The 25,856-nt window shown below is 39.2% G+C and overlaps 2 protein-coding genes across 20 annotated transcripts in view; one reads left to right on the top strand and one right to left on the bottom strand.

Moving 5' to 3' along the window:
- DNAH14 (dynein axonemal heavy chain 14) overlaps positions 1-7,821 on the top strand; it is a 48,916-nt gene extending 41,095 nt beyond the window's left edge. For 14 of the 16 annotated variants that reach the window (XM_030499302.1, XM_030499297.1, XM_030499292.1 and 11 more), the window contains 2 exons: positions 2,239-2,267; positions 6,855-7,821. The gene's annotated coding sequence lies outside the window, so the exon portion shown is untranslated. The remainder of the gene's footprint in view (positions 1-2,238; positions 2,268-6,854) is intronic. The other 2 variants (XM_030499307.1, XM_030499306.1) reach the window with 1 other exon arrangement.
- On the bottom strand, positions 11-22,981 carry LBR (lamin B receptor). 4 transcript variants are annotated; one of them, XM_030499286.1, is made up of 14 exons: positions 18,972-19,102; positions 14,627-14,807; positions 12,888-13,082; positions 11,325-11,408; positions 10,496-10,697; positions 9,723-9,919; positions 8,898-8,952; positions 7,817-8,011; positions 6,477-6,580; positions 4,944-5,069; positions 4,679-4,847; positions 3,410-3,490; positions 3,186-3,308; positions 11-2,500 (listed from the first exon to the last, which is right to left on the bottom strand). In XM_030499286.1, exons 2-14 carry the CDS (start codon positions 14,789-14,791, stop codon positions 2,340-2,342), a joined length of 1,857 nt encoding a protein of 618 aa, XP_030355146.1. In that variant the 5' UTR covers positions 14,792-14,807; positions 18,972-19,102; the 3' UTR covers positions 11-2,339. The 4 variants fall into 4 exon arrangements, with proteins under 4 accessions (XP_030355146.1, XP_030355149.1, XP_030355148.1 ...); XM_030499289.1 differs by lacking the exon at positions 18,972-19,102 and adding an exon at positions 22,964-22,981 and having other exon boundaries at positions 641-2,500; XM_030499288.1 differs by lacking the exon at positions 18,972-19,102 and adding an exon at positions 22,448-22,773 and having other exon boundaries at positions 641-2,500.
- Between the last annotated feature and the right edge of the window lie 2,875 nt (positions 22,982-25,856).

The following is a 25,856-nucleotide window of genomic DNA, read 5'->3' as shown; positions in this document are numbered from 1 at the left end:
AAAAAGGCACTAAATTTTAAGCAAAAGCTTTATTTTAGTTTATAGACTTGTTTGCATTAAAAACAATTGCTTCAAAAATCAAATTCACATAAAACTCAGCACGTAAATAGAGGGAAGTCACCATTGGTCAGAATCTGTTTCTGAAAGACAAGGGCTCCGCGCGTTACATTTCAACAGTAAAGATAATGTGTGGCAACAGATAAAACTGGGATGGCAGCAGCACCTCCTGCTTTACAGAGAGAGGGGTTCAACTGTCCCCCTGCTCCAGTACACTTTAAACCACCAGCTGCAGGCTGGGGCAGTTGGGTCATTGCTCTATTTCCCATTAATCCATTGGGCAGCATATCCCAGTTTAATCTGCTACTGCACGGGAGTAAATGCTCCTCAGTGTTGTTACAGGCACTGCTCTCTTCAACCAGGAATCAAAGTACTTGTCTTAAAACATGTCTCTTACAACACCAACACTACAGATTTTTGGAGGCAACTGTCACAATCAAGCTACATTATATACACTTCAAATGTACAATTATCCTTAAAAAAATGCCTGTGTACAAAATAGAGGGTTCTTTTCTTTAAAAAAGTCATGTGCTAGATTTCAATTAGATCAACACTTTAAAAGAACTGAAAATAACTGATGAGCAACAGCAACATTCCCATTTACCAGGAACCTTCCTGCAAGCATAGAAGTACATGCACTAGAGTTAAGCTTCTACTCAGCTGTTTTGGACAATTTGTGCTATAAAACCTCCTGGATGAGGTATGTGAGAAGCTCTCAGTGTGATGACAGAATAAAAGTTAGTTTAGTTAATGCAAGATTATTTATTTCAGTAAAATTATTCTACTTACGAAGTAAATACTGCGAAGGCATCTGATTTACAGCCAGGTAGCCAAAGAACACGGCTAGTAACTAGAACACGTACATTAGTTAAAAAGTCAAATATATACAAAAATATATTAGAAAGTGGTCGAGTTTAACCACAGGCTCATGTAAAAAAATGTTGTTTTAAATAGCAATAGCAAAAAATAGCCATTTTCTCTATCTGCAACAGTACAAAAGGCAAAACCTACATATGAGGTAGCAATGCCAAATTAAAATAAAAGGAAAAAAAAAACCACTTTGGATTGAGGAGCATGTCCTGTATTTTCATAGCATCTCTTTCAATACAAATATTTAAAGGACCATTTCAATTGGTTCAAGAATTAATACATTAATTTACAAAACCTTTTTTATTCAATGAGCATGTTTTTAAAAAGGACTGGAAATGGATTTAGTTACTGGTATCTCCTGTTCCTAAAAAACCCCAAAGCTATCGCCTTTTCAAATCCAAAAAGACTGTACAGCAAAAACACGGAAGCTCTATTATACACACTTGGTAAACGCTATGGTACATTAAGACATATACAGAGATCGGCACAAGCCAACTGTGGTCATTTTGTTCTTTCCTGCACCTTTTGCTACCCTGTGTTCACCACTAGATGCAGGAGTAAGGTTTGCTACTCGCTGCCACAGCTCTGCTCACAGCTGCAACACGTGTTTGTATCATCTACCTTCAGGCGCCTGAGCCAGCAGCGTGGCTTCTCTCTAGGGTCAGGGGTGCTGCCAGGAGCACCCCCTGGTCTGCAACTGCTGTAAGAATGGAGGGATGAGATGGGAGGGGATGGTCGTGCCCCTTTACTTCTCCCAATCCCATCCCATCGTCCCTCCTGCAGGTACAGGGGTCACCTGAGCCTCCCTGACCAAAAAATCCCATTAACGAAAAGCCAGGAGAGGGGGACAAGCACCAAGCTGAGCTGTGCCAGCTCCAGCCTGGGGCTGCAGGGCAGCACTGCCAGTGGCCCTTCACGTGGGTCACATCCTCTGCCCCCGGTTCCACCGACCAAAAGCCCCTGCTGCTCCTTCAGTTCAGGCAACTAAGTCAGACATCTGAAGTTAGATGGTACAAGCACCACCAAAAAATGAACTCGATGGAATTTCTGTATTTATTGTATTAAGAAAATAATATACTTTACATCACAGTGCTTAATTAAATGCAATTAAAAAAAAAAATGTAAACTCAGGATTCTAGATAAAATTGAAACTTGAAAGATTAGGGCTCCAAGACTTTTTAAAATTCACAATTTTGGTAAAAATCGAAGTCACAGTCAGTTCACATAACTCACATTTGTAAGATTACTTGTAAATAGCTGTTTGATGCACTCCACTGTTTGGTCACCTTTTTGTTTGCTTGTTTTTAAAAGCCTCAATGACAACTGGACCAAGTGCAAAGGTAAGAGGTATATTTTTATTTGCAAAGAAACTGACTTTAGAAGGAATTTGCAAATCAGGCAGCTGGAGTGCTCTAGTAGATGTAAGGAAATATGCGGTACGGTACACGCTGACAATACCTTTCCCATGCCAAGCCGTATTTCTGCTTACAGTGATGTTCATCACGAGCTTCTCGATGAACAAGCAAGCAGATGAAATAGATCACGTAGAAATATGGTAAAATGTGATTAAAACCTGTAGAATAAAGTGAGAACGTCACTTTAGGTGCAGCAATGAAATGTTAGCTATTAACATGTACTGAGCTGGTGACATATACTTGTCATAGACTGAAGCATCTTATAGTTGTATTGTAAAGCATCAAAAGCTCCAGAGGATAGTGACATGTGACATGGTCACACGCAGATAGGAAAAGACCCACCAAAAACCCCAGAAAATAATCCTTAAAATTCAGTCTCAGAAGCTACCAACTTTACTCTTAACACATGCAAAGCTGGCACATATTTTAACTTCTTTAGCTACCAAACCCAGAGAAATAGGTAAACCCCTGCACACTGAGCTGCCCCACACAAGTCCCACAAGGTTTTCTCTATTTTGGCTGAAGATGGCAACTCCAGCTTTGCTCAGAGCACACTACTTGACTTGTGGATGAAAAACTGGACATGAGTCAGCAGTCAGGAAAACACTATAGCAAAGCCACTAAAAAAATGTAAGGAACAACTTATTAGGAAGCTCCATTGTTACTTAATGATGAAGTGTCAGAAAGAAAAGTCAAATCTATAGTAGAAGACGTCAAATCTACAGTAAGATATAAAGGATAAGATATAAGGGAAAATAGCTGTTACATTAAGCTTACACCACAGAAAGATGCCAGAACATACCAGCATTTTTAACAAAATCTACCTTAGCTTCAGGAACTTACCACAGGGGAGGGACCATGCCAGAGCCATGATGATATCACCGAGATAGTTCGGGTGACGAACAAAACCCCACCAGCCCGTGACAAGCAGCCCTTTCCCAGTTGCAGTGGGTATAGATTTCAGATCTGTGTAGAGAGTATTGTAGTCAACCCAACCATTGAAATGTGTATTTACACACTACAAAGAGACATTGTGTAGCAACTGAACAAATAAAAAATGCACTCACAGGCCAATTTGGGATCTGCTGGATTCCTTCGGAAACTGTTTTTCTGGGAATTTGCACTACGGAATATGTAATAGCCAACACCTGAAAAGAAATATTATTTGGCATTTTCAGTACTTTGCAGTTTTCTTTCCTTCAGCAAAAGCTCTCAAATCTTCTCTGCCACACTCATTACACCGAAGCCGTTCCCTCAGGAGATGTAACTGATATTGTCTGGTTCTCAGAGCTCTAACAAGACAGGAATGCTATTGGAACCCTGCATTCCATATGCTCTTGCACATTGCTTTTAAGATTTTGGAGAAGCTTTATTTTCACTTCTCCTTTTACTTTTATATCTGACCTAGAGTTTATTACTGTAACCTTCGGTTTGTAATTCACATAAGGTGATGTGCTGCAACAGCTCTGTTACAGCTCTGTTAGCAGCCCAGTAGTTTGCTACAGTGCTACTCTACAGACTGACCAACTATTTACAATATTAGAAGAACCAGACAATTATTTGGTGTTGAAATTAATTCCCCCCTTCATTTTCACAAGGCAGCTTAAATTTGCTTTCTCTGAGGCTGCACTGAAAAACAGGAGCACAACATACTTCAAATAAAGAAAAAAAAAAAACCCTGAAAATGAAAATAAGATGTTGTATTTCCCAGGATTGCACATACTGAGTTGTATCCCTTCATATTTTTTCCAGGTGTGTGTATTCTTTGACACGTTTACAACAGCTTTCTTTCAGGTTTACTACTTAGATAAAGTGACAAACTACAAGGCCCTCTTGGTGCAAATTTAAGGTCTCCTAAAGGTGCAAGATTCTTTCTCAAAGCACTTGCTAGTTAAAAGGAGATGCTTTCCTTTGACATGAGTTTGTAATTATGGGCATCAGGGAAGGAGATGCAAATTGTTAAACAACAAAACCTCTTTTACTCCAGGTTCAGTAAAGCATAACCAACAAGCTGTTGACTTCATTTTTAGAAGAGTCACTCAGACTGACTTGAAAAGGCAGCTGCTACACTTCTTCATGCAAAACATTTCAAGTCACTTCTGAAACTCTAGATGACATCCACCTAAAGATGGCTCTCAACAGAGCAAGTGGATGTCTCATTCATACTTCATTAATAAAAGTTGATTATATTCTTTGTAGCCAGAGACATGCTTCCACCAGCTGTGGTAATACAGAAAATAAAATCACTGCATCTTAGCTAAAACCTCACAACTCAAAAAACCAAAATCAGTACTATATGGTTACTGCTGGTAATAAAAACAGTTACTGTAACTTACAGTTCAGAATAGTAATTGCAGCAGCAACAGGCCAAGAAATTGCAGTAGGATGACCAACTAAATAGAAGGCCTGCAGACTGTAGACAAAGGGAACCCACACCAGATCTCCGAATGCTAGCATAAATCCAAATCCATCATGGGTAATATCCATTGTAGTCAAAACGGCTTCCTAGAAACAAGGAGGAAGGAATTTAGAAAGTACAGAACTTCATTCATGTAACATTGTAATTAGAAATGCCAGCAGTTCAATAGGATTGTCACTTACCTCATTCCAAAGAGCATCCACCACATAGAGAAGCTGAAAGCTGTTCACAAGTATCATTGACAGAGATGGCATGCTTTGATTGTGTATCTTCATCTCGGCCAGGAGCATTGCCAAGTTTATAACAACCTAGTGTAGAAAACAATTGATTACAGATTTTCCTTGTAAAAAGCAGTGATCTTTTCCATCACACTCTAGGACATTTTAACACAGATGATACAGGGGGTTTTGACCGAAGTTTAAGTTTTAAATAACTTATTTCACAGTAATAAACTTATTTCACAAGCCACAGTTTGCAAGTAACTACAGTTCTGAAGCTGTATAACCTCAACGCATGAATACTTTAAGAAGAGGCTTCATTCCCCACAGAGCAAGGAAGCAAGAATGTAGAATTTTTCCTAAATTAAATAAAAACGGTCATGAAAAATCTGGCATCATGAAACTGTTTCGAAGTACTTTTTCCTGTTTATAAATACGTATTGTAGCCTTAATGCCAAATTTATATATATTTTATATATATTATATACACAATATATATAAATATACTATAATACATGTTTTTATATATTTATATGCTTATATCATATTACATTATATCATATATAAATGATCTATAATTACATACACTAATATATAATTAAATATGTATTAAATATATAATCGATATAAACATATAATTATTTAATAACAGATATACTATATAATTTATTACATGTATTATATAATTATATATAGACAATATATCTATGTTTATTTTATAATACATTTATTATATGTAAGTAATAAATACATTTAATATAAATTGAAAATTATGATTTTATATTAAAACATTTATGTTTATATATTAAATATATAGTATTTGTGTTATATATAATATATAAAATATATAACATATATCGCAATATAAATTTATTAATTTTAATATTAAATATATACATACTATATTCATATTTATATAATTTATAATATGATTATAAATCTATTTTTATTTATATATTATCTTTTTATTTCTATATTATATTAAATATTCATATATTTTATTTTTATATATTTATTTTAATTTTTATTATAGTTATATATTATATATTGAATATATATCATAATATGTATTTATTTTTATATTTTAATATTTTATATTTATAATTATTCTAATTTATATTTGTTATATATATTTAAAATATAAATGTCATATATTTATTACTTATACTTACTATATTTACTTACATTTATTATCTTTATATAAACCACATAATGTACAAAATATATAGTAATTATATGTAATTAATTATACACAATATAGATTATATAATATATATTATGATTATAGTATATATTGTATATATTATACACATATATACACAATATACGTTTACTAAATATTATGTTACTGTAATGAATATTACATATTATATGCAATATATGATATATATTAATATATTATACATATAAATATATGTATATATGGTTTATATATATTTATAAAACCCCATGTGTCTAATGTTTAAGCAAAGAAAACAGCTCAGATGACTGACTCACCCAGCCAATTAATCCTGGACGCAGCTCACAGAAGTATTTGAGATCAAAACTGCCAATACGAGGGTTTAATTCGTGTCCAGTAAAAAAGTCATAAACAAAATACCCTGCAGATAACAGAGTCTTTGTCAGCAATTCTCTTCCTTTTATCTGCCACTGTACTCCTCCCCATAAAGAAGTTCCTACTTTCTATTACAGTTCTCTCATAAATAAAAAAGCCTTTAGGTTGGCAAGGAATGTGAGAGCGTATGCAAAACACAAAGCAAACCCTACGTGGCTTGTATTTTAAGAGACCCAAATATTTTATTTATTAGGACTAAACACTTTGGAAGTTACTGCAGGCTTATTTCTCCTTGACACTTGTTCCTTCTTTGTTTTCAGCCTTATCCTGAAGCCCATGTCACATGTGATCTTATGGTATTAATTCTACTCTTCCTCCTACTTCAATGCTCTTCTTTGGGAGCAAGAATTCCTTTAGCTGTGACAATGACCTGTCCATCAAGGAGACGGACAAGAAGGAAAATCCAATACCTGGACTTCAAGATATCCTGCACTGAGTTAACAAACACCAAGCACTGCAGAACAGTTACAGGATGCTGCTGTGCCACTTACAGAGACTGGAACTGCACTTTCAAAGAAAAAACAATTTATGATCATTTATTATTTCCCTTCCCACACATCCATGCTGCACTGATGAAGGAACTGAGGACCTCTGACCATTTTTAAAAGCAGTCTGGTTAATATTTAATGCCAATCTATCCTTTGTCCTACAAAAAACATCTGCATAGAATTGATACTAAGTAATTGATTTTAAGCAGACAGTCTCACGACTGACTCAAAATTTCTTTTGGAAATTCAATTCAGCTAAATAGATGTTTTTAAAAGGGTACTTTTTAAAACAAAAAAGTGAACAGCAAAATAAAGCTTCACAATTTCAAGTTCTGTGCCTGACTTCCCCCTGCCCAAATGTCTACAGCTTTCAGTTTTCCCTTCCCTTCCCTGCTGTTGAAGGCCCATTGGTAGGGGCACTATGAAGCAAACTAGACAAGCCTCAGCCAAATGCTGAAAACAGAAAGGAAGGAACTGTCCTCTCATCTCTAAGGGACTAGAGCAGCCAAAATATTTGTGTGTAAACTACTCAAGATAATAGAATTACAATTTTAAGTATTTTACAGTATTTGAGTGTGAACAAAAACCTGCCATTGAACATGCAACATGCATTTTACCTTGGTTGAAAGTTAACAGTAATATAATAATCAGCCCTAAAACCAAGCCTTTCATTTATAGAAACAAAACTGTAGCAAGTAATTGGAAATAAATGATCCAAAATGTTTCTAACTTACCAGAATTTCCACCTGGGGCCAGTTCTTCCTTGGGCGCTTTCAGGGACCGAATATACAGATAAATGCTCAAGACCATAGAAAAAGCTGCAGCTGCCACTGCAAACTGCAGGAAGTGATCATACAAATAATGAAGTTCAAATTGGAAGTATAATAAAGTTCCAATAACTGCAGCAGTCATAACAAAAGCATAAAACCCTAAAGGATGTAGAAAGACATGTTAGCAAAAATTAAAATAATCATTCCAGTAGACCCTACCCAGTCCAGCCTTCCTGCATTTGTACACCTCCCAAGATTTGTTGATATTCCAATAGTGTCTTATACATCCCATGCTCTTCAGGTTCAAATTCCTGGGGTACAGCAATATAATGAAGAGATTCTGGCTAAGCCCTGGAATTTCCTGTGCTCCTCATCAAGAGGACAAGAGGCAGGGACACTCCGAGTGCAACCACATGTTTTCCAAGATAAGATCCCATTTCAGGTATTAGTGGAAAAATGGACACTGATACCAGTACTGGATAATGATAGTAGGTCATGAAATCTTATCTGGGGGACAGCTTGGATAACTTCAAGAAGAAAATACGGTCATCTTCATGTATACCTTGATACAGATAGTGGTAATTGAAGTGTTCAAATAACTACTCAAGTAAAAACTTGAACACAAAACTGCTGCAGTGTGAGTATAAAATCATGTAGACTAGAACAATGTCCAAATAGCAGCAGGCAGTTTTACACAGCTCTCATCCAAGTACCTTCTACAAACCCTTTCACAGGGTCACAATGGTTGATGTTAGAAGGGACCTCCAGAACTCATTTAGCCCAACCCTCCCGCTCACAGAGGGTCACCTGCAGCTCTGGACCATGTCCACACAGCTTTTAAATATTTCCAAGGATGGAGAAATCTGCATGGTCTGGGCAACCTGTGCCAGTGCTCAGTCACCCTCAGTAAAAAAAAGTGGTTCCTGATGTTCAGATGAAGCCTCCTGGATTTCAGTTTGTGCCCACTGGCCTCTTGCCCTGTCACTAGTACTGCACATCAGGCAGTGGTATCAAACTTCAGAATAAGCAACTGCAACATGCTTACCATTTATCCGGTACTGCAGTTTCCTTCCATTTGAAAGAGGCAGGCCTTCTACAACCTAGGAAGAATAAAACAGTAGTGTTTCAACTGAATACTTGGTGAGGACAGTGGCAGGGGAGGTTAATCAAGCACATCTCTGCCACAAAGATGGTAATCAGCTAGACACGGTCAAATCTGAAGATCATGCATAGTTCTCAAAAGCATACTCTGCATATCAAAAGGTCACAGGTTTTATTTGAAACATTTAAATAAAAAAAATCTCTTCCTAACCAGTCTCAAGAAAACAGAGCAGCTGCAATGACTGTAAGCATGTACAGCGATAGAACAAAATGATTAAATGATCTATTTATTGGTGTTCTTTCAGAATCTGCCAGTGTTCCTCAGGTCACAAAAGGAGGGAAATGGAGCATTTGCCCGATATACATATGGCGAGAAAGACTTACAGCTTCCTGTAAGTGAGGATTATGTTCCAAAACACTGGATATCAATAAGAAACTGAGTATCAAATAGTTTGCAGATTTTAAAGTCAGAAATCTAGAAGAATTTCAGGTATCTCTCAGGCAGATTTTACCCATGCTCTGATTTGGACTCCTATATAATGCCTTCTGCCTATTCTCCTCTAAGACTGTGAAATGCACAGCCATTAAACTCTTAAACTGTGCTATTTTAAGCTTACAGAAATCTGCAGTAGCTATATTCTAGCTTAGTATGGCAAACTAATTCATTTGCTTTCAAATTCACTGCATTACAAACATACTCTACCTTCCAGCCTAACACACAAATTAATTATCCATAAGGACCCAACTGCTTTGCTAACGAACAGCTTACCTTTCCAATTGGCAGTAAGTAAAACAGAGCTTGAAGGAAAAACCACAGAAGAAAAACACCAAAGACCCTCGCCTCCCAAAGACTTTCAAGTGCTGGGAGAGGAGGGGGGAAGTTCATAAGACTGGGGTCATCTTGTTTGCACATCAACAGCAAGTAGAGTACAGTAGCAGGCAGGAAAAATATCAGCGTGAAGGTCCCTGTAAATAAGCATTATGCAGTATTAGAAGGTAAACATAGAAAATTAAAACCACAGTTTCAATCCCAATAATAAATCTATTAACTTTAGTGACAGAGAAGAGGTTGTCATTATCTGTTCCTGAAGCAAGACTGCAGCAATCTCCCTGTCACATTATGGGACACAGAGGCATTCTTCTCACTTCCATACGAGGTCATACAACCAAAGCAAAGGATCACACCCACTGCATCCTTTTAAAGCTGTTCAACAGAACTGCATGAAGAATACTTCACTGTTGGGTTTTTAAAATGTAAAAACTTTGCTAGTTACTTCTAAAGTTTAATTTGGAAATATTTAAATCCCACTGTGCAAGGGAAGGCTCAAGATCTTCACTATATTTCACAAGAGAACCAAGTGTAGTACTGATTCTTCGACTGCCACCAACACCAGCACAGACACCATGAAGTGTCATGTAACTCTGGATTCTGCATCCAGGGTCCAAGCATTGGACAAAGAGTTCTTGACACAAGAGTATGGTCACTAAGTAAAAACCAGAAAAGCACTAGTTTTCTACTCTTAAGACAAGCTGCACACATACCAATTCTTCCTCCAAACTCTAGCTCTTTTGTTTTTGATGATGCTTTCTCAATTGATTTTAATGATGCTTTCTCAATTACTTTTTTTGTCTCAAAAATCTTTTTCTCTGAATATATCTCTTCTCTTTTCTTTTCTTCTTTTCTCGGACGCAAGCTGTACTGTTCAAGCACACGCGCGATTTCCAGGTCTGGTTTCAACTTTTGCTGTTAATGAATAAAAAGAATTTACTAAAAAAAAAAAAAAATTCCCAGTGGTATTACCTATTGTAGTCCAGTGTTTTATATTTAGGAGGACATTATTCACTATAAAACACCACTATGAAATGTGCTCTACTCCTATACAGTACTTAAGTTTATGCATTTATATGAAGAGACTGCTAAAACCAGTTTCATTGTGATCACTTAGGCCATGATTACAGATCAGCAGCAGTTCCAGCAGAGGTCATCCACCTCCACCCTCCTCCCCTCCTTTCTATTCTAAAGGAGGACTACAGAACTAGTTTGGCTTAAAAAAACCCATAAATAAATTAATAAATCACTTTTGAAGGCCAAATTTCACACTGTAAAAGCATGGCAGTGAACACAAGTAACCAGAGAGGGTCTGATAGAAAGAACAAGAAAAAATTGTTATGCAGCTCCAGTACTCGCTCTTTCTGACAACTTCATCTCCCTCCCCCCTGAACTTACTTAGCTGTACAGTAAACTTACTTGACCTCTAAGTTTTACACTGCATTCTATTTCTCCTTGATGAATGTATTGCCCTTTTCTAGGGATTTCTGAGAAAGCTGTTAGAATGTGACAGCAAACTAAGAGTAAATACAATGTTCATACCTCTGAGATTATGGAGGATGTGTCATTTCTTTCCGTACTCTCGGGTTCACCATTGTACCTTCTGGTGTTATTCTCACTTGGTTTCTGGTTAAAAGAAAAAACAGTTTTAGCTTTATGAAAACAACAGCTGCATTAAGTATATGATGAATAATTAAGAACAAGAACTATTCAGTTATTTTTCTACTGCCACTGCTCCAGTTTTCTCCACAGGAAAGCAAGGGGGTTCAATATCCAAAGTATCCAAAGTTTGGTACCCAAAGCTGAAAGTTTCAGCTCACAAACAAGGGAGGAAAAATCACTTAAGAAAACAAAATGGTTACTCATTTTTCTTTTTCCTTATTAACAGTGACATTAAGACAGAATGCAGCTTCCATGTTATTTTTAACTCATCATTAGGGACTGCCAAACACAAAATATCTATTTAGTAATGCTATTAGGAAAGCAGAGGAAGTTTCAGTGTCCTAGGTATGACACTGCTTTGTAGCACTGAAAGTTTGTTTTCCCATCAAGTTCTTTTTCTATGAAATAAATAGCCTCACAAAAATTATTCTAATGTGTCTACCTTACCCATCCCTAGGACACACCTGACTCATCTGTTTTATTTCAACTTAAGCTTCGTTGAAAAGGACCAGGTCATTCCAGTCGTACAACCACCAACAGATCAATCCTACTCCTCAATCAGAAGCCAGGAGAAAAACACCAAAGATATTTTAACATTTTTGTCCAAAGTAAAGTGTATCCGCTGGCTACAAACTACTTAAAACAAGCATGTGTTCCACAGGCTATGCACTGGGTCACCCAACTTGAAGAAGTTCATTGCAGAACAAGAACCACAGCAATTTCAGTGCCAAAGAATTGTTTTAGTAGTAGTAATTTACTAAACTAATTTAGTTTGGATTGGTCCTGTCTAGTTTACTTGAAACATAACTAAAACCTATCTATTTTCAGTAGATCAGCAGAAGGCATTTACAGTTCAAGGGATCGTGTCTCAGACAAGTATCCCTTGAAGCTATCTCTCAAGGGCACAAGAGGCAGAAGAAATGTCTCTTAATAGAGGAACATCAACACTGCAATTCTGCATTTACAGAACACCAGAACCTTCACAAAAAGGCCAAGAACAAACATGACAAATGTCAACTAAAAAAAACCCCAGATATATGATAAACTTGCAAATCCTTACAGGGCAGTTTTTATAATGAAAACAGTTCTGCAATATTATCAGTCGGCAAGGCCATATATATATATATTTTATGCTTGAATTCTGCAGCAATTCGCCCACAGAAGCCTCACATGAATTGTGTGTGAAACCAGAACTCATTTTATTTCATATTCTAATACCTATCTACTGTGCATTGATCAATACATCTTAAAAGGAGGCTAACTTCTTTTGCCCCATTTCACACGTGGGAGCATATGGCATATGCTAACAATGACTTCAATGTTATCTACAGCTGGCTTTTACAATAATAAACCCAGTATGCATAAACCAAATCTTTCCCAAATAGCAAAAATTTGTTTTAAAAAATCCAGTAACACACCAACCCCCCCAAAGAACAAACAAACAAATACCAGTAGAACCAAGTTGGTTTCCGAGATGGTTTTCTTTTTGTCATCTTTATGTTCTCTGCTTTGGGAAGAAGAACGACGTCTGCCTTTTGCTGGCCGACCAGGAGATCTAGATCGAGATCTGCTTGAACTTCTTCTGGAGGGAGAACTTGAAGAGGACTGGCTCTTCCTTTGCCTGAATGATGACTGGGACTAAAAGAAAGAGGGGAAGAAAGCAAAAATCTTATCTTAGATGTTTCAAAGAACAATTTTAGAAACTTGTGTTTTTTTCCTGATGAGGACTCTGGCATAGAGTTCTACAGAACTGTCTCCTATCTCCTTTACTAATGCTGTACAAAGGCTGTTAAGAGAGAGCAACTACAGCATACTCATTTTGCTGGTAACACGCAAACAACCTCCTCCCAACTCCAACTTCTGACAATTCCTGCCAGAGCTACAGAAATCAGCATATGGATGTAAGCTATCTGTGAGCATTAAGCTCTTAATCCTTTGCATAAGTAAATGCATTGATAGCTGTCCCTTAAGCCTTAAGAGACAGCTATCACTTCAGTTGCTTAGCTTGATTAATACATTTGGCATATCAAGATAAAATGATCTGTTTAAGGCAACACAGCTCAAATTAACCCTAAAAAAACCCCCAACTCAGCTAAATCACTAAATTAGATAAGTAATCTCTTACAGTTTTCACCCAAAGCATTCAGTTTTATTTCTCTGTGAAGTCTACACAGTGCTAGTTTTCCCATGTAAAATTTCCACAACTTTTGTTAGGCACAAACGCTTTGTAACAAAGAAAGATATCTTCTCAGCTTGAGTTTGCTAACCTGTAAGCATAAGGTAAACAAGTTAGTCTTAGAGCAGTGAAAATGGTTGTCTGCCTCAAGGCAGAAACAATTTGTTCCAAAAGAAAAGGCCAGTTACAGGTCATATACACTGCCACCAAAAAGTGAAACTATAGCTCACATAAAGACACTTAAGTTGGTTTTGAACTTATGCAGGTTTTGGAACAGGCCTTAAAAATCAACTACAGCAAACATTCAAATAGATTTTTGTCTGCTGCATTATCACATTTTTAACTGAAATAAAACTTGCACACTGACTTGTAAAGGCCTTTATTACCAACAAAAAATGAAATAATGAAGATATGTAAAGAGAAAGGGGTGTGCTCATATACACGTGACATGACCCTTTCTCAAAAGTCCCAAATTGTCACAAATAGAACAGAACACCTTGCAAAACCTTTGGGGTCCTGAAACATTACAGACTATTCACAGATGTTTTAAGTATGTGGCTAAAGGGCATGTGCTATTTATATTTACAGTGATCCTTGACTACACGCTTGCATTTGTTTCAAGGTTTTCTTATTTATAAGTGGAAAAAGGTCAAATGAGTACCACGCTCTGGTTACTAGCTTTAGAAGCTACCTGAAAACAATTTCTCATGAACAATCATGCTATAGAGTTCCTGAAGGACTGGACTTGTTTCTCCCCAAATGTATCACTGTTTGTTCAACATAAAGAAAACAAATCACACTTCTTTGAAGACAGGGTCAGCATTCTGGACTTCTACTTTAAATGTCACATAGGAAAAAGCTATTATTTAGCACCAATTCCCTGAAGACACAGTTAATGAAAACTTGCAAAGGGACTATCCAGTTATAAGTTGTATTTTATCTACATCACAAAAATCAATATAACTTTCTGTTATAAATACTGGTAATTATATAAACGTGTACTCACTCTTATATCACTTTCTTTCAACGCAAGTTCAGTCCCATCTTTGTACTTCACAGTATAAAGATGAGAAACATCATCATAACTAGTCACTTGTACTTCATAGTACAGGACACTTCCTGGCCAACGGCCCATCACCACCTCGCCATCCGCAAACCTCCGGTTTGGCATTTTCCAGAAGGAATCCCTAGAAAAGAAGTAAATCAATACACATGACAGTTGTTATGAAAAAAACCCCATTCAAATGTATTAATAGTACATCTAGACCTGTATTCAACCATGATATACAATCTCCATCACCAGAGGCCAGCAAAAGCAGGCAAAGTGTATATTTGACCAGAATTACACAATGCAGTTACCTTATTTAGAGGGGAAAAAGTAAATGGGATGGTATGTAAGTATCCTCTAACCCTGTTTTCCTGTGGTTCTACAAAAGTGACTGAAGTGATGATTTCTAAATGTTAAAATAAAAAGTCCCTAATCTATTCAGTACACACAGCCACATTACACGCTTTCTGCCATTTATTATGTCAAACACTCCAAAGTTGGGAAACACCAGAATTTAGGCTCCTGTATGGGTTGAATATTTCCTCTTTTCCACCTATTCAGCACAAGGCATGTAATGGCTTTTGCAGGGGCCTGTAACAAAAAGTGCAGCACCAAAGCAATCACATAATATCCTGAAAAACTAAATTCCATGCCCCTGTCTGTACTTAAGTGCAGATATTAGTAAAACATGGTTTAAGTGACTACCACCCTTGGTCCACCATACCAGGCAGCTGGGAAAACCACAACAACTGCAACTTTACATTTAAAACCAGAACTTTAGTTAAGTCCCGTATGACTCTTTGAAAAGTATCTTGGTTTATGTCACTGCTTTGTGAAAACTGATATCTACAGAAGAATATGCTTTTAACCTGAACTTCTGTGTCTCAGGTCTCTATACAAAGTGAGGGCTATCTTAAAAGACTAAGGTAAAATACAAGCTAATTTACATACTGTCACCATTTGGATGATAAACGGGGGGAGGGAGGGGAGGAGAATGGCACCAAACAACCCAGTAAATGTTTTTGTTTCAAAGCATTTTAACTTGTTTGCTATCAATATGAAGCCACAAAATCAGGTGAAACGAAATATTTAACTAGATGCTCATTCATTACACATTAACTAACCTGCAGTGAAAAGTTAAGATTCTTTGGCAAAAAACCCTCTGTTATTATGCAATCACAGACCTTGAGAACACATTGGGGGATGGGGCTTTTCAATGAACTTTCACTCTGGCATTTCCTGAAGCTGCTGCTGTTTCATTTCACACCTGTGTAGCTCTCCAAGTCAAAGAAGAAACCAAAACCTTGGCAAAATCCCCTCGTGGATTTTACTGGTAATATTCCTAATTGCTTTGGAACAGAAACACCTGGCCATCTCCTTTGCTGTACAGCATTTGACGGAGCAAAAATAGTAAGTTTTACCATTTGGTTTCACTCACACTTGCCAGTTAGAAAAGTTATCAGAGTTCTAGTCCATGCTCATAGGCACAAGCTCTTCCAGCTCAATTGTCCTCTACCTGTGTTTCTTGTTACTTTCTGCATTCCCACTCCTCTGACTGTTTCATCCCAGGCAGTTTAACCCACTCCAAATCATAGCCTTGTTTCTTATGACTCCATGACAGACAATTTCTGTATTTTCATTTCAAAGTCTTCTCCATGCTCTCCTCATCCCCCTTTAATTCCTTTGGGGGTTTTCTATCTTTTCCGCCCTTGTTCACATAACTAGCTCCAGTTCCTCTTCACCACCTCTGGGCTCAAGATCTGATCCCAATCCCCATCTGCCTCCTTGTCCAGTTTTCTCATCCAAAAGACAGTTCTTTAGGAGACACATGTCTACTACTGCTCTTTCCTCAGTCTCTCGCACAGTTCCAACTTCTTCCTCCTCTTCCATAAATAGACTTAAACACCGGTCCTCCACCACGTCCAGCCATCACTTTCAGCAGATGTCAGAACCTGATCTGACTTCATTTCCCTTTTGCTGTTGTACTTCCTATCCTCAAGCCCACTGTTTCTTCTCCTGACCTGGAACACCTCAGGCATCATGTGCAAACTCAGAGCCTGACGAGGCCAAAGCTGCCAGATCGTGGGACAAAGTTGTGAAAAACAGAATCTTTGGAGTTTAAGTCCTTTTTGAAAAAGGGAAACATTTTTCCACAAAGTTGTTACTAAGGACACGTAAACTGATCTCTCTGACTTAAGACAACCACTTCAAAATTTCACAGAGATAATAAAATGCAATTCTCTGCCAAACATCAAACCCCAGCATCTTTGTACACCAATGTGAAAACAGGCCAAAGAAAAGATAACCTGATGATTTAACTCTTTTTGAAGGCAGAAAGACCTTCCCTCCCTCCAATCTTGCTCTCAAAAGGAGCTGAAGGAAGTTTTAAGTTGGAAAATGTGGTTGAAGGACCCAAAGCCAAATCAAGGTCATGTAAGACAGCCTGAGGTAGATAATGATTTGAAATTCCAGAATAATAAATGAATTTAAGCAAGTGGAAATACTATCTTGTGATTCAAAGCAATGAATAATCTTATTAGTTGAAAGACCTACTTATTTTTCCATTTTTTCCTTAAAGTTTAATAAGGAGATCAACCAGTAAACACTAAAAAGTGCAAATACTAGTTCTTAACCCATCAAAAATTACCACCTTGTTCTGCACCCCTGTGCCTCCTGTGAGGGACATTCGCAACCCTTGTTCCATAAATCCCACTTCAAAAGGCTACACTTTTTAAAGGCAGCCTTCATCTGTTCAGACAACAAAATCCATTACTGGCATCAAGAAAAATGAAGATATTTAAAGATTTTCTTCAAAAGAAATACAGTTTAGAAATTACTTTTTTAATTTACTCTCTTTCAAGCTCTACACACACCCCTGATAATTTTCAGGGTCTCAGTTGGCATCAGTCCAATGTTCACAGTTGCCAATGAACCTTGTACTGTACAGACACCTGATTACAAGTATATTCACTTACAAGGTGAAATTTGTGTTTTCTGCACCATTATGAGTTCCCTTTATGAAATCTAAGGAAACAGCTCAAAAGGATTTTGGATCCTACCAAGCCAAGGTATTTAACACAAAACTCCCTGGAGCTTAAAAGCTGGTCAAGAAGAAAAGTTACTGCTGACTCAACCAAGAACAAGACAATTAGAGAAACATATTGCCCCATACATCCATTTCTGGTCTTTCTTAATGACCCTCTCACTAGGTATGTGGAAAGATATTTCACTTCTGTCAAGAAAGTAAGAAGAAAAAGATTGCTAGCTTGTAGTCACTAGAAGATCATACCACATCACCACAAGTTTTAAGAAGAAATAAAAAAAGACACTAAAGTTTTCCCCTCTTGGAAGAGCAAAGTTCATACATATCCAGTAATCCTACTTCCAATTCTGACATGCCACCATTGGTAGATATAACCTTGTGTATGTCAGAGAAAGGAGCCAGCTGAAGGCAAGAAAAGAAATGCAGTAAAGCAAAGGAAGCATTGCCAATCAAGGCTCACAAGACACAGCTGCCTACACGGGGAATTAATACTCAATTCACCAGCATTCACCATTAATACTGAATTCACCAAGGAGACCGAGCTGTGCAGGACCTTTTCAGCATTACCATTGCACATTGCTACCTCCACCTCCATAATGGTGGAGGCATCTACCACTGCTCCAAGCTTGGCTCGACTAAAGAGCTGAATCAGCCTCACCGCTAAAACCCAGCACAAACCCAGCCCAAGGTAAAACAAACCCTGTCAATCCTGACATGGAAAGGAGATTTTCCCCTTTACAAAGGCCTTCCAGCAGGAGCACCGAAAGCGGACGCAGCGCGGCAGGAACCCGACCTCCCCGCACAGGGCCGCGGCGGTGTTGACAGGAAGGGACCCACGTGCGGGGGAGGGAGGAGGCCCTGCCCCCGGCCCCGCCCCGCCCGCGATCCCGGCCCGGGCCTGGCGCGGAGCCTCCGCCGTGGGGGAAGGGAGGGGCCGGGCCAGGCCGCCCCTTCGCGCCTCTCCCACGGCGCGCCCCCGCCCCACCATCAGGCCGCGGCCTTCCCCCGCGCCGGGCCCGGAGAACGGCGGCGCCCCGAACAAAGCGGGGAGGCAAACCCCGCTACCTCCAGGGCCAAAGCGAACGGGCCGGGCAGCGGGAAAGGGCGCGGCTCGTCCGCCCAACGGAGAGGCCTGAGCATGGCCGCGGGCCGGCGCCCGCGCGTGAGGGTGGAGAGAGGCAGGGGCGGCGATTGGCCGGAGCGCTTCCCCCCGGGAAGGCCGCGGATGGAGGGTGGATCCCGGTGCCGCCATCCCCTTACCTGTCGCCCGCCCGCACCGGGCCGGGCAGGAAGCGCGTCCGCGGAGCAGCGGGAGCCGGGCGCTCTCCGCTGAGGGGAACAACCGCCCTGAGCGACGGTTACGGCGGCGCAACGGTCCGCCCCCTCGCCCCGCCTCTTCCCGCCCGCCAACCGCTCCTATTGGCCGCGACGTGCCGTTTGAATCGTGGATGGCCGCACGCTATTGGCTGCTGAGCGATGGCGCGGTCCTCCCGCCCGTGGCGTGCCGGTTGCCCGCCCCGGTGAGGCGAGGAGCGGGGCGGCGGCGGGAGTGATAACGGGTGCGAGGCGAGGGGAGGGACGGCGGGAGGAAAGGTCGCGGCCGCCATCGCGGCGGCTGGGACCGCCCCAGGCCGCCTGCGCCACACAGGCCCCGCCGCAGGGCGGTAAACAAAAACGGGGCTGTTATATATGGAGCGCTCGTGGTGTCGCCGCCTCAAACACTGCCTCAGGCGGCGAGACCTGCACAACTGCCTGCACTCGGGGCACCTCCAGCACCCGACGAGGCTGAACTGTGGTAAAACACTCGTTCTGTCCAAAAGAGAAATAAAAAGGAGTAAAAAAACCCAGCAGTGTGTGGTCACCGCTGTCTTTTTGAGGCACTTTTTCCAGAAAGGGGCGTTCAGGTTCCTGGCAGGTTTTGAAATCAGGAAGTCTAAGAAATGCTTCAGCAGGCAGAAGAAAAATAAGTCGTGAAGAAGTTAACGGGTTGTCGTGCACAGTGAGTTTTAATGTAAAATCAGTTCTTTCAAGCGTTTGCATCTTAAACGATTAAGGCCTTTAAGCATGAGCTTAAGGCTTGTTTGTACAATCTTTATGGACCTCCAAACCCGTCTAAATTCAGACACGTGGTTGACAACGAAAACAGCCTAAATTCAGACACATAACGTTGACAACTCATATTCAGGCCTAATAAAGCTTCCCAAATCAAGGAAAATTCCCCCAAAATACCACTGTTCTCCAATACAGAAGACCAGCAATATGACACAAACACAGCAAAAAGCCTATATTAAAAACAAAACAACAATAACATCACCACAAAACAAAAAATACTACGCAAAACCCACAACCGAAAATGAACAGACATAAATAAGGGTCTATGGGAACCATGGGCTTAACTTGTCATAAAGTTGTGAGTTTGGTGTTAGGGTTTGTTTTTTTAGGTTTCTATTGATAATGTTTGAAAGAGCATGGCAGGCTTCTTACCTAAGTAAATGAATGCAGGAAAGGGGCCTTCATACATGAATTGTTAAAAAACCCACCAGATTTCACTACTTATTCTGCCTCGTTTGGCCTTAAACTGTTTAATTTTCCCAGGCAATTCATTTTGTATCCCCCCTTTTTCATACCAAATAGGTCAAGTTGTATTTTCTTAGGCATTCATTATGCTTTTCACTACATGATGCAATAGGAGGCACCTAAATGAGATTAAAAGTTACTCAGTAGAACCAGTCATGTTTAAGCATGATTTAAATAAACACAGAATAAATTTGTATTTCAGTTGCAATAAGGCAATCAGATTTTATCTGAGTGACATTTGATAACTTACTATGCAAAAGAATGCAACTGAAGCTTCATTTCTGGCTTCAGATAATGAATGTTTTTGGTGCCAGCTAAGATTTGTGCTTTATTACTATTGCAGAGTTTACAATTATAATGTTAAGGGCTGGTTTTGGTAGATGTCTTAATCACAGCAGCTACTACTTGGAATTAGCCCACTTCATTCTGTTGGCAACAGAAGCCTACAATTAATATGCTTAAATATGAAGGTTTTCAGTTGTAATCTCATTTAGAGAACAAACATGCCTTCAGAGTAATGGGTTGTTTTGGAGATTGTTTAATGAACCTGGCTTGGAAAGCTGTTGGGCCATTAACAACGTTTTATTTCATTTAACAATAAATATTAAGCACTACAATATCACATCTACCTGAGAACACTACAGCAGTTGTGTCCCCATAAGATGTTGATCCTTCAAGGTTCAACCCTCAATTCTCCTTCTGATTCCAGTAAGAATCAAAGAGGGCTCTGGTGCTGGAGCTGGTCCCACCAAGGCTACCTGCCTCCTTTCCTGCTCTAATTCCTGCCTCTCAAATACTCTTCAGCTGGAAGCAGAAGGAGGGGCAGGGGTTTGGGAAGAAGCCATTCAAAAAGTACTGGGCAGTGGGTATTAACTGTGATAAGGCTCAGGAGAATGGTAGAAAACGATACTGATAACCAAAAATGGGATTATTTTACTCTCTTCCAGCAAGGACCAGGAAAAATTGCTTCAGATCCAAGATTCTCATGCCTCTTCAGGACACACACTTGGCAATAAAAAGTGCTTGAGTTTAAGAGAAGATATAAAATAGTTTGGTATGTAGAAATTATCTGTACTCTGTAAAATCTCAGTGCTGTCAAATTGGAATTTGAGATTTTCTGCAGGACTGGTCTCAAATAGCTCTAATAGCTGTCATTAATAGTTCTAATTAACAGCCAGAAAGGCCTTTACAGGCTGTGCTTACTTGCATGGTGTTATATGTACTTAAATAGTCCTGGGAAGTTCAGTTGTAGTGACTGGCCTTTGGAGAACAGATTTGCTTTCCAGAGGACCTTTCTCCAAACGATGAACCCCTCTAAGACTGGAGGCACTGAATTTAGTATCCCCAGATAGTAAGTTATCTTTAATTTAATAAAAGATCTTTTTAAAAGCACTGGCATATTAATTAGAGTTAATATCCCAAGACTTCCAGTTCAGAATAGGTGACCATTTCGGTTCCCTGAATTATTAACCAGGTTATTGCTGCCTGTGACACTATGAATTACTGTTATTACTGTGTGTACTGATATTTGAGGTAATACATCTGGAGTCTCCTAACTGTATTATGCTTTCTCAATGTTGTATGAAAACTCAGGACTCACAGTAGAGACCCTGAATAAGTCAAGACTACAGAACTAAATTCAAGTTATATCTAACCTGTCTTTTTCTAATTAATGACCTGTAAACACTTCCTGAAACATTCTATTTTACTATAAAACCTTTGACCTTTCTTTTTCATCGTTATGCAATAGTGTTTGCATATTCAATGCCTATCTTGCATTTTTGCCCTTCCTAGGTTTCATTTTACATGCAAGTGTTTGTGGCTGACAAGTAAAACAAGGCCCATCTCAGCAGCATTCTCATTCCAATAGAGTTTAAAGACCAAAATAATCACTAAGCTTTCACTAACCAGAAAAATAAAGTTCATTTTTACACTGTTTCTGTCTATCTACTTACCTCTTTCAATGTAATAAGATGCAGATTTTGATTCTTTTAAAAAACAAACATGAAAAAAAAGACACTTTGGATACCACTACCTGTCTTTCACAGAATTAAACCCAATTCACCAAACCAATATTCAGGAAACACAACCATAACACACTGCAGCAGTAAGAGCTGACCACAAACTCCCCTAAATTTGTTTAGGTCTGAAATACTTACAATATTTCTGGTAAAAGTTGATCTTTCCCAGTCCCACAGCCTAGCTGTCAGGGAACTCCCATGAATGCAGACCATAACTAGCCATAATCTTTGTGCTTAAGACAAGTGTTGTTGTTACTTTGGGGTTATTTTACCGTTACTTTTTGTAGGTGCAGTAAGAAGGTTGCACAAACAAGCTCTCCTATAAAGTTGCCAACCCAAGAAGGTTGAGACCTGTGGTGATAAATGGCTTTAGCAGAGGCTTCGGAGGTGGGTGGGGTAATCTGCTTCTGTTTCCTCTCCTGATTAGCCCTTTGCTTCTGTGGAAGAAAACACCCCTAAGACTCATAGTAAGGTGGGGTTTTCATAGTCTGCTAAAAAAACCCCCATATATTTACATACATGTACACTATATGTACGACGATATATGTATATACTATGTGGACTAAAATATATACACACACACTGTATGCTTTCCCTTTCTCCTCTCTAGTATTACATATGGTCAAAGCATCCTAGCCTGTCAAGTGATGATACCTCTACTGTTTGCATGAGAAGAAGAAATCTCCAGGCTGGCAGCTGTCGTCAGGACACACACAGCCATACAGTTGCCAGCTGTACCCAAGTAGATGGTGATGAACACATGTGTTGTCTATTTTGGATCACAGCATAACCTGGGAGAGAAGACACACTGAATTCTGCTCACTGACAAAAAACATTTCTACTTCTCAAACTACTGTTGAAAAACAGAGGACAATCCACTTCTTAAAGCTGCTGTTGAGATTAAAGAATGTGAGAGTGCCAAAATTCAGGCACTTTGGGGACTGTTTTGATTAGTAGATTTAATTTTATTAATTTTCTTTTTTCACCAATGGAATGGTTCTTAAAAAAGGAGGAGGAGATTTGGGGTTAACCTCTGGTTTTTATGGAATTAAATCAACAAAGGTTTTGTTTATACAGACCTCAGTAAGGCAGAGATTCCATCCTTGACTATAGAAGTTTCTAATTCTATATTAGTTTACAACACATCGAACTGGAACGTAAAACCCCATGTAAAAGAGCAGCCAGCTAACAAACAGTGTGGCTCTGGGTGAGTTATGTTGAGCACTTGCATTCTGGGATCTTTTGCAAAGTGTTTATCTTTAGAAACAGCTTTCAAATAATGTCCAAGGCTATCAACCGTGCTGGGCTCAGCAAGAAGGAGAGGGGGACAGATACATGCCAGCAACTTCAGTTCTCTAAACAGGAGGAGGAGAAAAAAAAACACATTGAAACTTTGATCTCCACAATAGTGCAACAAGCTTCCTTTTCTGTATTGTATGTGAATTTATAAATAAGACTCATTATTGACTAAGGGAAGTTGATACAATTCTCCAAGAAATGGGTCTTGAGATAAGAGTTTTGGCTACTATGTCTTCTGCTTTGCCCCTTACCTTCCCATTTCTGTGCACGACTGTTAAACTACTCCAGCAGTAAGCCTTTGAAACAGTCACTTTTCTGAGGGGTTATGGAAAACACACACTACAGTATTTCCAAGTAGTTGTAAGATGTGTCAGAGGTATGTGTGTTAAAGAACTGTAAATGTTTAAACAGAAAGTGGTTTTAATTCTTAGAGAAAGATAGAAAACTTTGTTATTTCAAACCACAAAGACAAGCCACTCTCACCTCTCACCTCCCCCTTGTTCACTACTTGTGAACAAGTAGTTTCACAGGAGGCTTCTGGCTTTTCAACCAGTATCCTCTAGGCTTCAGGAGGAGGTTGCAGAGCAGTGACTCGAGCTGACACTGCAGCCATCTGGGATCTCTGCAGGATGGGAGGGAGAGAACATACCTTCCCCTGGTTCCTGTGTGACAGCCTGCCCTGGATGAAGGGAGAAGCTTGGCCTCGATCCCCATGTACAGCACGTTAACAGTGCTACATCCCTGAATCATTAAAGCACTCTGGGGGATAAGACCAAACAAAACCCTTGGCACATGCAAAATGGGCAGAACCCAGAGCCTTTGAAGTGACAACCCAAACAAGTACACCTGTATGTGTGTCTGTGGGTGTATATATATGCACACATATACATATATATATTTTATATATATAAAATATACATACATATATAAAGAGTAAATAAAAACTTTGGCTGTCCATCCTTCTTTTTGCAGCCAATTCAGGGTTTCTGTGCCTGTGGCTGGCACAGCTCCCTGCAGTAGCTGAAACTAGTATTTAAGAGGCTTTGTAGTACAAGCTGAAGAGGGCCACATGCTGCTGGTCCAGAGTGAGCAAGCCGTGGAGCTGCTGGTGCTCAGCTGGGCAGGGACCAGCAGTGCGGTTGCAGACTGGGCCAGGCCAGTGCCATGCAAAGCCCTGCATCGAGGTGGAATATTGCACCCACAGCCAGTTTGTAAAGTCATATTAAGAATTCACTGTAGTGTTTTCAATTGAATTTTCAAAAGGGAAAGCACTGTATTTTTAGGGAAGATAATTCAGGTAAATGTGGACAAATATTTGTAACAAATCTTTCTAACTCTGGGATATGTGGAATAGCTCATAAATTTCTTAGCAGAGTACAGATCCCAAAGAGATCAGTTTATTTAACATGGCACTCGTATTCAGTCTCTTGGACATAGTGCTACTCACACCTCTTGTTCTAGAAAAAACCCCCATCTAGTTACTGCAACATGCAGGCCCAAAGCAGAAGTGATAAAGGAAGAAATCAGCTTGATGCATCTCACAGAGGATGAGCTCACATATTTTGGGTTTCGGAGCGGATAGTGCTGCATATCTACTCTAAATTAAACTGACTTCTTCGCTGATGAAACCTGTTTAACCGGTCCTGTTCATTTAATTAATGTTTTTAAATACAGTAATTTAAATGTTAATTAACTCTTTGAACTTCAACAGCTATAGTTCTACTAACAAAATATATAGAGGCACTTACCTTTTTCCACTGTGTTTTATGAAGGTGGAGGGTTTAAACAGATACTGGCAAGAAATAAAGGAATAAAATAGAAGATTCATTCAGATGGGGCATTCTTTCTTTAGACTAGATCTCTACACCCCAACCTAGCATACACTCATCAAGTTATGCTAGTAGTAAATATTAGAGAGGAGCTTTGATGTGTATGTGTGATCCTTGCTAGGCATTGTTCACTGCTCAGCTGTTAAAACTCTTGTTACAAAAAACACACACATAAAGGTAGTTTCGAGAGAAGCAATTTCAGTAAAAGAATCTTTCAGGGCAGACTTTGCATATACAAGCCTACAGGTCCCTCATTTCCCCAAATCTCTCTTCCTTTCATTCCCTATATTTTAAAGTCTATGTATCTATACTCCAGCCATCACTTTAGATGTGGACCATTTATAGAACAGCAGCAAATTCATCTCCCAGTTCTTGGTTTAGCAGTGAGCAGCCAACAGCTGGGACAGAACTGCTGACAG

Source organism: Strigops habroptila, chromosome 10 (assembly GCF_004027225.2).
Source record: "Strigops habroptila isolate Jane chromosome 10, bStrHab1.2.pri, whole genome shotgun sequence".
Classification (NCBI taxonomy): Eukaryota; Metazoa; Chordata; class Aves; order Psittaciformes; family Psittacidae; genus Strigops; species Strigops habroptila.
The sequence above is the reverse complement of the archived record's forward strand: the minus strand, read 5'-3'. Positions and strand labels throughout refer to the sequence as shown.

Bases quoted from the DNA above. Each gene is read 5' to 3' on its own strand.
- LBR (XM_030499289.1), bottom strand. From the start codon at position 14,791: ATGCCAAACCGGAGGTTTGCGGATGGCGAGGTGGTGATGGGCCGTTGG. The intron at 13,083-14,626 runs GTGAGTACACGT...TCTTTCTTTTAG, and splicing joins TGAAAGAAAGTGATATAAGA to TCCCAGTCATCATTCAGGCA. The intron at 2,501-3,185 runs GTAAGTTCCTGA...TTTATTCTACAG, and splicing joins GGCATGGTCCCTCCCCTGTG to GTTTTAATCACATTTTACCA.